The sequence below is a fragment of the Cebus imitator genome, unplaced genomic scaffold, assembly GCF_001604975.1.
Source record: "Cebus imitator isolate Cc_AM_T3 unplaced genomic scaffold, Cebus_imitator-1.0 Scaffold192, whole genome shotgun sequence".
Classification (NCBI taxonomy): Eukaryota; Metazoa; Chordata; class Mammalia; order Primates; family Cebidae; genus Cebus; species Cebus imitator.
The window spans coordinates 1820063-1834915 of record NW_016107507.1 but is presented as its reverse complement, the minus strand read 5'-3'; the positions used below and the strand labels follow the sequence as shown (position 1 = coordinate 1834915).

Below are 14853 nucleotides of genomic sequence, written 5' to 3'. Positions count from 1 at the left end.
CTCTGGACTAGAAGTCATCCTGAGGACAAGTAGGCTGTTATGACAGACTCCTGTGCTTTGAGGAATAAGATGGATTTGTTGCATTGTTCCCACAGGCTATAATGCCTAGCACTGTTGAGAGGAAGTTCTTTCCCAGCTTCTGCAAAGGAGTCATGTGCTCTGATGCCCATGATTCTATAGATGGTGATACTCAAGCTGATGGGAGCTAAGCATGGGACATAATTGGTAGAGAAATTTTGGATATGATTAATAGAAAGTGGAGGAGCTAGTAGCAAAACAAATGTGCCTGTGGTAAAAGTGCATCTACACATCTAAAAAAAAAAAGTGAGAGCCGGGCGGGGCGGGGCGGGGCTCCGGGGGCCGGAAGGGCCCGGCCGGGTGCGGGGGAGGCGGGGCTCGGGCCCCGCAAAGTTACTTGGCCTGCCGCCGCCTGGGTCCGCATGCTGGTGGCTGGCCCGCGGGAGGATCAAAGCGGGGCTCCGCGGGCTGAAACCCGAAACCTCCAGCCCTCGAGCGTGCCGGGAGGAAGGAAGCGGCGGCTGCGGTGGCCGAGGCGGGGAGGCGGCCGGGCTGGGCCTGAGCTGCCCGGCGGCTGCTCCTAGTCATCCAGCATGCTCTGTCCCCACCATGCCGAGGTGCACTGACCATGAGCCTCAACTCGTCCCTCGGCTGCAGGAAGGAGCTGAGTAACCTCACTGAGGAGGAGGGCGGCGAACGGGCGTCATCCTCACCCAGTTCATCGCCATCATTGTCATCACCATTTTTGTCTGCCTGGGCAACCTGGTCATCGTGGTCACCTTGTACAAGAAGTCCTACCTCCTCACTCTCAGCAACAAGTTCGTCTTCAGCCTGACCCTGTCCAACTTCCTGCTGTCCCTGTTGGTGCTGCCTTTCGTGGTGACAAGCTGTATCCGCAGGGAATGGATCTTTGGTGTCGTCTGGTGCAAATTCTCCGCCCTCCTCTACCTGCTGATCAGCTCGGCCAGCATGCTCACCCTTGGAGTCATTCCCATTGACCGCTACCATGCTGTCCTGTACCCCATGGTGTACCCCATGAAGATCACAGGGAACCGAGCCATGCTGGCACTCGCGTACATCTGGCTTCACTCCCTCATCGGCTGCCTGCCACCCCTGTTTGGTTGGTCGTCGGTGGGGTTTGACGAGTTCAAGTGGATGTGTGTGGCTGCCTGGCACCAGGAGCCTGGCTACACAGCCTTCTGGCAGATCTGGTGTGCCCTCTTCCCCTTTCTGGTCATGGTGGTGTGCTATGGCTTCATCTTCCGCGTGGCCAGGGTCAAGGCACGCAAGGTGCACTGCGGCACAGTCATCGTGGAGGAGGATGCCCAGAGGACCGGGAGGAAGAACTCCAGCACCTCCACCTCCTCTTCAGGCAGTAGGAGGAACGCCTTTCAGGGTGTGGTCTACTCAGCCAACCAGTGCAAAGCCCTCATCACCATCCTGGTGGTCCTCGGTGCCTTCATGGTCACCTGGGGCCCCTACATGGTTGTCATTGCCTCTGAGGCACTCTGGGGGAAGAGCTCCGTCTCTCTGAGCCTGGAGACTTGGGCCACATGGCTGTCCTTTGCCAGCGCTGTCTGCCACCCTCTGATCTATGGACTCTGGAACAAGATGGTTCGCAAAGAACTACTGGGCATGTGCTTTGGGGGCCGGTATTATCGGGAGCCGTTTGTGCAGCGACAGAGGATTTCCAGGCTCTTCAGCATTTCCAACAGGGTCACAGACCTGGGCCTGTCCCCGCACCTCACGGCGCTCATGGCGGGTGGTCAGCCCTTGGGGCACAGCAGCAGCACGGGGGACACTGGCTTCAGCTGCTCCCAGGACTCAGGGACTGTTTCTCCTGTGTGTCGGGTAATCATATCTCTGCAAGGTGCTCTGAAACAGCATCTGAAGAGTTCCAGGCTTCCCTTTCTTCCTCATTTTCTGAGCTTCAAGGCCTTGATGGATTGAAAGCTGGAAGCTAAGAACAGGGCTGGATCTGACACTGGTCCTGGGGTCTGGGCAGGGCACTGTTGAGCCATGAGTCCCACCTCAGCCCTTCCTTCCATCTGCCCCAGCTTCTTCCCTCTACCTACTCTGCCCACCTATCTCTAGAGGATTTCCCTGACCTTATGCCTTTATTTCCCCACTTTTTAGGGGTATATTTGTCAATTGTTTTTTGATCCCCAAAGAACTCTACATTTTGGAGCTTTAAATGTTTATTTAGTACACCATATTTTAACTATGGTGATAGAAAAAAAAAAGGTCATTATTCACCTTATGCAAATTGACAAAAAGAAAGTCAGTTAGCAGAAGTAAGAGAATGAAGCAAATGCAAGAGAATTGCAGAGATGGGGACTTTGAGGACAGGAGAGGCAGAGAGAGTGACTGACTTGAATTTGGATAATTTTTTACAACCCATGGCAATGCCTTCTGAGGTTAAACTGCACCTCCTGCCTTTGGGTTCTATAACCTGAATCTTCTTTCTGGCTCAGTATATTTTTAATAGGCTGTATTTGTTATAGTCAAATCATCTTTGATCAAGACATTGATTTCTTTTAAGTACAGAGGTAAAAACAAGGTGGCAGGCATTTTCAGAAAGGCTGACACTCTTCTTGCCTTAAAATTAGTATCTACTGAGCATATGTCATTGTTCAAAACAACCGTGTGATCCTAGGAAAGCCATGTTAACTCCGAGTCTTTTTTCTTACCTTTGAAATAAAAGTGGGAGAATTTCTGTACTTGACAGTATGGCAGATTAGATACCCTGAACAACACTTTTGAATAAGATGTCAGATAAATTTTTAAGCATTTTTTAAATGAATCACTGAGCTAACACAAAAGCAATGAAGACATCAAGCTTCAAAAGTGAAACAACCTGGAAAGTCTAGGAGATAAAGGAGTGCCAAGGCTGACTTTTAACCTGAAGACTATTACTAAAGCTTTAAGGCCTTAAGCTTCCACTCTGACACCTGCTCAGAAGGTAGGGAATGTGACATAAATCCTAGGCCTCCTCAAGTATGTGTAATCTAAGTGATTCCTTCTACACCCACAATGTAACTGTGGGTGAGACATAGGCTTCATTGTACAGACTGGAACAGAAAAGATACTCACCTATTTCATCTATGTTCCCTTGAAGAGGAAAACACTTCTATTTACTCTGGTAATTTAGAGCCATATGCAATTATTAAAGCATGTTTGCAATCTGAAGCCATACTATTTGCACGATTTGAAGAAGGAAAAAAAAAAAAAAAAACCTTAAGAGAACATTTTAATTTATGGTGGTTCCAGGTTGGTAGCAGCTTGGAGAACTGGCAGAGTAAATGCAAATCTTACTTTGAGGTATATTGATCATCAGCTAATTAAACAAAGAATAACTCAGAAAGTAAATTTAATGCAGTACTATTTTCTGAATACAAAACTGACCATGTCACTCCATTTCTTAAAATAATTCATGTCCTTTCAAAAGTTTAGCTCAATTCAGCTTTTACCCAATAATACATAATTTTCTAGTTATGATGCATTTTGTCTCCCAGATCCACATATCTGAGTTGTTCGGGCACTTTAAACCACACAAGGAAGTGGAAGGAATTTCTCCGGCAGGGCACCCAGCAAGTATCTGCTGAAATGGAAGCTATGAGTACTACTTGACTATTTAGAGATCTTTATATCACTGGAAAAATAGGCAAAAGTAGGTGTTCCAGTGTGGACCACTGCCTTGAGGAAGCTGCTGCTATTATATAGGATCAGGGGGAATAGCTGAAAGTCAGGTAATTCCCTGGATACCTTCTTTTACAACTGTGCTTAAAACATGTGGTTAAAAACAAATACAATAAACGAAGGACCAGCAGGGTTTCAGATATTTAAAGAATGAATTTGGTGCATATCACTGGGCAAACACTCCCTACCAAAGACAAAAGGAACTGGAAAAGGCAGTACAGAAGAAATCATAATTGCAAAAGATGAAACGCTAATCCTGCTCATATTCCCTTAATTGCTGAGCCATTTTTCTCTTTGTCATTTCCTTTCTCTATCACATTTCCCTCCACCAACATTGAAAATGGTGTCTAGTGATAGTGACTAACCTTGCCATTTAGCACATAATGTAAGTAATATGAGGATAAAATTGATCTCAAGGAAACCACACAGGAATAAACTTTGCCCAGATATCCCCATACGTGGAGCAAGATGCAGGAACCAATCCCAATTCTAGTCTATTTCCATTTGGGAAAGGTATGAGTACCGTTTAGGTTGGTTGTAGATAATGTAAGAGGTAGAAATATTTGGGAAACTCCATATCAGTGTTTCTCAACCTTTTATTATCACCTCACTAAGAAAGAAAAATTCGATTCAATTTAAATTCTCCCTAATGAAGATTTTTGTCTTGGAGAGTTAAACCTTGGAGGACCACGAACCTTTGAAATACTGTATTCGTTTCCTATTCCTGCTAGGACAAATTACCACAATCTAGAAGCTTAAGGAGCAATTTTTTTATCTTATAATTCTGAGGTCAGAAGTCCAAAATCAGGCTGACTGGGCTAAAACGAAGGTGTTAACAGATCTCTTCAATATATTCCATTTTTGCTTGAGTTGGCCAGTGCTTTCTTTTGCATATATCCAAATAACTCCAACTCATTCAGAATAAGGTAGTTTCAGATACTAATCTAATACTTTTGGGGCCCAGGATTTCAAGAAAAAAATGATTCATCACAAAAGTCATTTTACTTCCACTTTGAGTCAAAAGAAAGGAAAGAAGTTAGGCAGTTAACGATTAAATAACTAGAGTAGCACTATCCTACAGAACTTTCTGTAATGATGGCAAGGTCCTCTACTTCTGCTGCCCAATACGGCAGCTACTAGCCTCATGCAGTGAGTGAGCACTAAGGAACTAAATTTATAATTTTATTTAATTTTATATATCTTAATTTAAATGGTCACATGTACCATACTGGACAGAGACAAACTCAAATGCTTATATTTTTGTGATAAAGAATAGTCTTACACCTTAAAGAGCCCTTAAATAAATGATTAGTTCTGGCCAGGCGCAGTGGCTCATGCCTGTAATCCCAACACTTCGGGAGGCCAAGGCAGGTGGATCACAAGGTCAGGAATTTCAGACCGGCCTCACCAATATGGTGAAACGCCCCCCCGCCCCCGTCTCTACTTAAAAAACAAAAGTTAGCCGGGTGTGATGGTGTGCGTCTATAGTCCCAGTTACTCAGGAGGCTGAGGCAGAATTGCTTGAACCCAGGAAGCGGAGATTGCAGTGAGCCAAGATCACGCCATTCTACTCCAGCCTGGGTGACAGAATGAGACTCTGTCTCCAAGAAGAATTTAAAAATAAATAAATAAATGATTAGATCTTTAATCTAATGAACATGAATACTAATTACTCTAATTTTTTTTAGGCAACTTGCGCTGTCACCAAGAAGGAGCGCAGTGCTGCAATTATAATCATAATTCACTGAAGCCTCAATCTCTTGGGCTCAAGTGATCCTCCTGCCTCAGCCTCCCAAGTAGCTAGGACTACAGGTATACATCACTGCACCTAGCTAATTTTTTTTTACTTTTTGTAAAGATGGGGTTCTTATTATGTTGCCCAGCTAGTCTCAAACTCCCAGTCTCAGGTGATCCTCCCACCTCACTCACCCAAAATTCTGGGATTATAGGCATGAGCCACTGGACCTGGCCTACTTTAATTTTTACAAATAATCTTTGTATTAGTCTGTTCATGCATTGCTATAAAGGAACACCTCAGATTGGGTGATGTATAAAGAAAAGAGGTTCAACCCGGTTATAGTTCTGCAGACTATGCAAGCATGGCCCCAGCATCTGCTTCTGGTGAGGCCTCAGGCAGCTTCCAGTCGTGACAAAATGTCAAAGGAGAGCAAGCAATGTCACGCAGCAAGAGAGGGAGTAAAAGAGAGAAAGGAGAGGAGGTCCCAGACTTTTAAACAACCAGATCTCCTGTGAACTCGCTGAGTGAGAATCCACTGTCACCAAGGGGACAGTGCTAAACCATTAATGAGTGATCTGCCCCTATGATCCAATCACTGCCCACCTCCAACACTGGGAATCACATTTCAACATGAGATTTGGATTTTATTTATGGCTAAATAAAATTTATCCATATCACCCTTAAATTTTATAACAGAGATCCACGATCACTAGGCTGGATATTTTGTCGCCCATCTAGGTCAAGACTCTCTCTTTCTCTTCACTACTCAAGGCCCCTTAGTCTAACATGTATAGATTAAGAAAATGGATTCCCTTGACCTCTGGCTTCCATTTTGGGGTTGGTTTCTGGAATTCCCTGCAGAAAGATGGAAGAGAGGAATGAAGTTGGATTATTTATCTCCCTGTTTCCTTCCTGCAAGCCTGCTGTGGGCTAGCATTTTCCCTCAACAACAGGCCAGTTCTTTCCCGCAGCCGTCTCCAAATGTCCTTTCTGCTTCGTATTTCTGGTAACTACTCCTCCACTTTTGCCTCTTCAGGCCCGCAGATATGATGGTACCCCACTACTACTAACTCCCAGGTCCTTACTGTGCTATGGCTTTGCTGGTATGCCTCCATATATGCTGCCCTTATTTATTATCCTCTTTATTTAATACTCAGTTTGAGAATCCCATCTGTTTCACCGAATGAAAAAAACAGTCAACATTTCCTTTTGCTAATGATTGAGAATTAGGCTTAAGACCATAAGCTAACAAACTAATAGATTTTACCACAGAGCTAAAAGAGGCCCCTAATCAAATATGTTATTTATCATTGTTATAGAGATCGTCATTACACACACACACATGCACACATGCACACGCACACACACACACACAGTTAGGAATAAAGTTTAACTAAAATCTCAAAAGGGAAGTAACAACATTTCTAGTATTTAAAGTAGATAGCAAGGTTCTTCTACAAAAGTGTTTACAAATGTGTTGACATGAATACTAGATTGCAATTTGGTCAGACTCCTAGGAAGCTGGTTTTTCAAATGCAGGTCTCTTGTAAAAGAAGATAAAATATCACTGGATTCCCATTTGTTCAGTCGAGTTAGGTCACAATTAATCAAAAAAGTAAGTGGAAATTGAATTTAGTGTTGTCAACTACACACAATTGGAAACAAAACATGGAAAAATGTGTGTTTTCCCAAGATGAGAGTATGATGTTTCCAAAAGAAACTTTAGAGCTCACCTAATCCAAGATGTTCCAGGTTGTCCTGTGACTGGTCCCGGGGTCCCTACAATGCTTCTACAGAGGATTCCTTAATTTGATAGGATTCAGCCCTTCACCAACCACTCTTATTTCAAGAGAAGCAATTATAAAGCTAATCCCCAAATGTTTTAATTTGAATAAATAAGTCACTGTTAGATTAAAAACAAAAGAAAAATATAAAAGCCATTCTGATTCAAAGCCATTTATTTACTTCCCATTAACTAATGGAGTTATATCTAGGATAAATTAGAAATTTCCTGACTATCAAATACTTTGCTCCTCAACTTAGGTCCTAGAGTACCTTCTGATTGTTCTTACGATTTATCATTTTACAGTCATTCTAATGAAATCATCAGTGATTTACACACACACACACACACGCATGCACACATGCAGGTATATATATTAAACGCATATGTTAAGATCTTCTAGTTAATATATATTACATACATATTTATTCATTTATTAAATTTTTAAGAATCTTTATAAGGGCATATGGTCCAAAGTTTAGTTGCTGGCTACAGTGGTTAAAGTAATATTAGCTTCTGTAACAAATAAGCCCAAAATGTATTTTGCCTCAAACTCAGTAGGATTTTATTTCTTGCTGGGAAGGTGATCAGCTCAGTAGAGTTGCCCTCCTTACAGTCATTCAAGGCCCTAAAGTGGCAGAGGCTTTGCCACCTTCAATATGTAGGGACCAAGGCCATGATGGTCATTTCCCTCCCAGTCAGCCCAAAGGGGAAATTAGCGTGGAAGATCACATCTGGAAGACTTTTCAAGACCAGGAAAATGTGGCGTATGTCACTTCTACTCACATTCCGTGAGCTAAAACTCAGTTGCATAGCTACCAAACTGCAATGAGGATGGGAAACGAGTCTAGCTGAGTGCTCATGAAGGATAGGACAGGGATTTGGGGACTTTCTAGCAGCTCTGTCACAATGGCATTGAAACCTTTCTTTCTTTCAATTCCCAAAACACATACCTAGGACACAAGAAGAAAGAGTCATCCCCATTTTCTAAATAGGAAAGCTAAAAAGCACAGTGCGCTGACAATGGAAGCCAGGAGAGAGCTCTCCCCTCTCTTAGGCCTGAGACTTGTATTAAGTGTTCCAAACCATCCTGGTTATACTAGGGAGAGGAGTCCGCAGAAATAGGACCTAGTTCCCCCACTGGCTCAGAGAACAGCCCTGGCTTCATTCGTTGCTTTATTTCCCAGTACACCATCTATGAAATTCACCGCCCTCTACAGGAGACATTTATCCTACTGACTTAATACCAGGAGACTATACACTTATTGCTTATTTCTCAAACAGTGGTCTCTGGCTAAACCCTCTACCATAGTTATGAAAATGTATAGTGGTTATTTAAGATAACACTAGCCGCCCACGAGAAATCCTGAAATCTCGGTGACTTACCATATAATAAATGTATCTCTCCTGCATATAAGGAAAAATGAGTGTTCCTGATCTGCTGCCAGTTCTCCTCTGAGCATCAATTCAAGATCCAGCCTCCATTCAATTTACTACTTTTCTATTTTCAACGTGTGGTTTCCAAGGTTACCCCGGGGATGTTCATCCAGACTGCCAGTAAGAAAAAGAGGGGCTGGAGAAGGTGTGTCTCATTCTTGACCCTCTCTTCCTGCAAGTGACACATAAATCATCACTGCTCACATTTTACTGACAAAGCTATTAGCATAGCCACACCTAATGTAAAGGAGGCTGAGAAAATAGTTATTTTCCAGCAAGAGTTCTATGCTATAATAAGAAAAGCATGAGTTTTTGATGAAGAGCTAGCTCTGTGTTACACTCACTCAGAGCCAGTTGAAAGAATCTCTTTACTTGGCTAGCTGTTATCAGTGCCACAAATAGTTTTATTCTCATAAGTAGTCACTGACAGAGGGTTTTCTTTTTTTTTATTATGCTTTAAGTTCTGGGGTACATGTGCAGAATGTGCAGGTTTGTTACATAAGTATACAGATGCCATGGTGGTTTGCTGCATCCATCACCCCGTCATCTACATTAGGTAATTTTCCTAATGCTATCTCTCCCCTATCCCCCCACCCCCTGCTATCCCTGCCCTAGCCCTCCACCGCCAGCAGGCCCCAGTGGGTAATATTCCCCTCCCTGTGTCCATGTGTTCTCACTGTTCAACACTCACTTATAAGTGAGAACAGGTGGTGTTTGGTTTTCTGTTCTTGTGTCACTTTGCTGAGAATGATGGTTTCCAGCTTCATCCATGTCCCTGCAAAGGACATGAACTCATCCATTTTTATGGCTGCATAGTATTTCATGTTATACATCACTGATGGGCATTAGGGTTGGTTCCAAGTCTTTACTATTGTAAACAGTGCAGCAATAAACATAAGTGTGCATGTGCTTTATAATATAATGATTTATAATCCTTTAGGTATATACCCAGTAATGGGATTGGTGGGTCAAATGGAATTTCTATTTCTAGGTCCTTGAGGAATCGCCACACTGTCTTCCACAATGGTTGAACTAATTTACACTCCCACCAACAGTGTAAAAGCATTTCTATTTTAGCCTAGTGTGGCCAAGCTTTCAACGTAAGTGAACACTTTGAAATGTAAGCAAATTTTTATGAGTAGGTAGGCACTGCATTCTTAAAGGATCCACAGCTTTTAGATCAGATTTTCAGAAGGCTTTAATACCCCCAAACATTATTTTTAAAAATCATTGCCATAGTAGGGTTTTTTTAAAAAGTAGCTCTGCCCTTCTAGGCCCCATTCCCTAACCCAGTGGTTCATGTCATCAGACTCACTGAGGATCACTTTGAATGTACGGATTTCAGGACACTAACCAGCCCTATTTATTAATAATTTTAGTTGGACAGAGGGAAAGATATTAGGCATCCTGGAAATACATATATTTTTTACAACTCTTTAAGGAGTCATTGTCCTTACTCCTTGGGTGAATCCGAACAGGTGCATCCTTTACTGCAGAGAGGTGAGGATGCTCACTCCTCACTAATGTTGCCGGCATTTAGCTGCCTCACTCAGAGCACATCTGTGTTCCCTGCAGTCTAGTCAACGTTCCCAGATTGTTTCTAACATAAACAAGTTTCAGTACATTTGTCAGACCCACTTTCCATTTCATACATCCCTTGAGTGTGCCTTTTTAATTATGATGACTGACATTTATTAACTCTCTCTCACGTGCTGGGTATCATGCTTTTCACTCTAGGTTTCATTTAAAATTCACAGCAACCCATTAACAGATGGGCAAACTGGGGTTTAGAGACCTGTATAACTTATGCCATATCACAGGGCTAAGGGCCTGAACCTAGATTCAAACCTCACTGCCTGATTTCAGTCCACTTCTCCGATTCAAAAACCTACTTTCTTTTTAAGAGACAGGGTCTTGCTATGTTGCCCAGGCTGGTCTCTGACTCCTGAAGTAAAGTAATCCTCCGGCTTTGGCCTTCCAAAGTGCTACTATTATAGGCATGAGCCAACACATCTGATGCTCAAGAGCCTACCTTTAATCTCTCCTCTTTTTTAGAAAATTGTAGGAATCTTTCACGGTTTTATTATTTGCTTCTCCTACTCTCAGCAGATTTTGCTTTCTCTCTCTGCTACCACTTTAGGTTCTCATCTTTCCTAGTTTAAAACTGTAATTCTGAGTAGTCTATGTATAAAACAGAGAACCTGTATAAGTTTCTCAGTGATAACAATGCATGTATAATTTTTCATCCATTTTTCAAGTCAGAAGCACCAAATGTAGTAGATATGAAACATCCTGGGTCTTACCAGAATGTCAGGTAGAGCTATGAAGTCCTTTGTTTCTGCTTTAACAGAAAGAGGAAAATATTGGCTGCTGTAAGTCCACAGATATGCTTAGAGCTTTGATCACAACAGGCGTAGCTGAGTGAGGCTGTTTATGACAAACACTTCAAAAAATAATTAACTGTTATATCTGGCTTCATGTCTCAAGGAATCCAAGGTGTGATATCAAGAATTTGTGTAGAAACTGTAAATTATGTTGCAGCAGATGGCGCATGGTTACATTTCCTTAATTCGTTCAGTATAAATGTTCCATTCTGGGAAGGGGCAGAGCAAGATGGCAGAATAGGAAGCTCCACAGATCTTCCCCTTTACAAGAAAACCAAGTTAACAACAATCTACACAAGAAAACACCTTCATAAAAAAAAAAAATTAGGTGAGCACTCATAGTAAGTATTTATAACTTCATATGACTGAAAGAGGCACTGCACTAAAGAGAGAACAAACGGTCCTGAGCCTCCAGTGCCACCCCCTCCCCACATTGGCTAACAGCAGCTCTGGTGCTGCGGGAGGGAGAACACTGCAATTGCTAGGCTTTGAACTCCGTGCTTTGAACTCAGAACTAGGAAAGCAAGAACAAACCAAACCCAAAATTAGTACAAGAAAAGAAATGATAATCAGAGAAGAAATAAATGAAATTGAAGTAAAAAAATACAAAAGATCAATGAAACAAATCACTGATTTTTTGAAAAGTTAGACAAAATTGACAAACCTTTAGCCAGAATAAGAAAAAACGAGAGAAGATCCAAATAAATAAAATCAGAGATGAAAATGAGATAGTACGACTAATACTGCAGAAACTCAGAAGATCATTAATGGCCACTATGAGCAACTATGTGCCAATAAATTGGAAAATCTAGAGGAAATGTACAAATTTCTAGTTACACACAACCTACCAAGATTAACCTTGAAGAAATCCAAAACCTAAACAGTCCAACAAAAAGTAATGAGATTGAAGTAGCAATAAAAAGTGTTCCAGTAAAACCCAGGACTTGATGGCTTCACTGCTGAATTCTACCACATATTTAAAGAAGAACTAACATTAATTCTACACAAACTATTCCCCCCCACCAAAAAAAAAAGAGGAGGAGGAGGAGGAGGAAATACTCCCCAACTAATTCTATGAGACCAGTATTACTACCCTGATGACAAAACCAAAGATAAATCAAAAAAAAGAAAACTACAGGCCAATATCTCTGATGAATATTGATGCAACATTCCTCAACAAAATACTAGCAAACCAAATTCAACAATACATTAGAAAGATAATTCATTACGGCCAAGTGGAATTTATCCCTGGGATGCAAGGATAGTTCAACATATGCAAATCAATCAGTGTGATACATCGTATCAACTGAATGAAGGACAAAATCTATATTATCATTTTAATTGATGCTGGAAAAGCATTTGATAAAGTTCAACATCCCTTCATGATAAAATCCCTTTAAAAATTTGGAGATAGAAGAAACATACCTCAACATAATAAAAGTCATATATGACAGACCCGCAGCTAGTATCATACTGAATGGGGAAAAACTGAAAGCCTTTTCTCTAAGATCTGAAAGAGGACAAGGATCCCCACTGCCACTACTGTTACCCAACGTAGTACTGGAAGTTCTAGCCAGAGAAACCAGACAAGAGAATGATATAAAAGGAAGAAGTCAAATTATCCTTGTTTGCAGATGATCTGATCTTATATTTGGAAAAACTGAGGCCTCCACAAGGAAACTATTAGACTGATAAATTCAGTAAAGTTGCAGGACACAAAATCAACATACAAAAATCAGTAGCATTTCTATATGCCAACAGTGAACAATGTGAAAAGGAAATTTAAAAAGTAATCCCATTTATAATAGCCACATGTAAAGTTAAATACCTAGGAAGTAACATAGCCAAATAAATGAAAGATCTCTAAAATGAAAACAATGAAACACTGATGAAAGAAATTAAAGAGAACACCAAAAACTGGAAAAATATTCCACATTCATGGATTTAAAAATTCACTGTCATTAAAATGTCCATACTACTAGAAAAAAAATCCACAGATTCAGTGCAATATTTCTCAAAATACTAATGACATTTTTCACAGAAATAAAAAAATTCTAAAATTTATATGGAACCACAAAAGACCCAGAATCGCCAAAGTTATCCTAAGCAAGAAGAACAAAACTTAAGAAATCACACTACCTTACTGTGAATTATGCTACAGAGCTATAATAACCAAAACAGACAGCACTGGCATAACAACAGACACATAGACCAATAGAACAGAAGAGAAAACCCAGAAACATGTCCACACATCTACAGTGAACTCATTTTTACAAAGATGCCAAGAACATATGCTGGGGAAAAAACAGCCTCTTCAATAAATAGTGCTGGTAAAACTGGATATCCATATGCAAAGAATGAAACCCTAACCCTGTCTCTCACCATATACAAAAATCAAATCAAAATAGACTAAAGACTTAAATTTAAGACCTAAAACTATGAAACTACTACAAGAAAACCCTGGGGAAAATCTCCAGGGCATAGGCCTGGGCAAAATTTCTTGAGCAATACCTCACAAGCACAGGCAACCAAAGCAAAAATGGACAAATGGGATCACATTAAGTGAAAAAGCTCTCACACAGCAAAAGATACAATCAGCAAAGTGAAGAGAGAATGCACAGAATAGGAGAACATATTTGCAAACTATCCACCTGACGAGTGATTATTAACCAGAATATATAAGGAGTTCAAACAACTCTATAGGAAAAAATACAATCCAATCAAAAATGGGCAACAGATTTGAATAGACATTTCTTGAAAGAAGACATACAAATAGCAAACAGACACATGAAAAGGTGTTCAACATCATTGATTATCAGAGACATGCAAATCAAAACTATAATGAGATATCATCTCACCCCGTTAAAATGGTTATATCCAAATGACAGGCAATAACAAATCCTGGTGAGGATGTGGAGAAAAGGGAACCCTTCCATATTGTTGGTGGGAATGTAAATTAGTACAACTACTATGGAGAACAGTCTGGAGGTTCCTCAAAAATCTAAAAATTGAGCTACTATATGATACAACAATGCCACTGCTGGGTATATACTTAAAAGAAATCAGTATATTGAAGAGATACCTGCCCTCTTCTATTTGTTGCAACACTGTTTCCAATAGTTCAGATTTGGAAGCAACCTAAGTGTCTACCAGCAGATAAATGAATGAAGAAAATGTAGTACATATACACAATGGAGTATTATTCAGCCATTAAAAAAAGAATGAGATTCAGTCATTTGGAACAACATGGATGAACTGGAGATCATTATGTTAAGTGAAATAAGCCAAGCACAGAAAGACAAACAACACATATTCTCACTTATTTGTAGGACCTAAAAATCAAAACAATTGAACTCATGGTCATAGAGAGTAGAAAGATGGTTATCAGAACCTGGGAAGGGTAATAGGGGGCTGAGGAGCAGGTGGGGATGGTCAATGAGTATAAAAAAATAGAATGAATAAGATCCAGTATTTAAAGAATGAATAAGATCTCAATAATAACTGTGCATTTGAAAACAGCTTAAAGAGTATAATTGGATTATTTATAACTCAAAATATAAATGCTTGAGGAGATGAATCCCCATTCTCCATGATGTGCTTATTTCACATTGCATGTCTGTATCAAAACATCCCACGAACTACACAAATATATATACCTATTATGTACCTAGAAGAATTAAAAATTTTAAAAAGTAGCCGGGCGCGGTGGCTCAAGCCTGTAATCCCAGCACTTTGGGAGGCCGAGGCGGGTGGATCACAAGGTCAAGAGATCGAGACCATCCTGGTCAACATGG

General features: G+C 40.9%; 1 protein-coding gene across 1 annotated transcript; it reads left to right on the top strand.

Moving 5' to 3' along the window:
• Positions 1-631: 631 nt before the first annotated feature.
• LOC108316748 (G-protein coupled receptor 161-like) lies at positions 632-1968 on the top strand. The gene is given in 2 exon segments (XM_017546817.2): positions 632-713; positions 716-1968. Coding segments are annotated over 2 exon segments (1320 nt in total). The 5' UTR covers positions 632-646.
• Positions 1969-14853: the final 12885 nt, after the last annotated feature.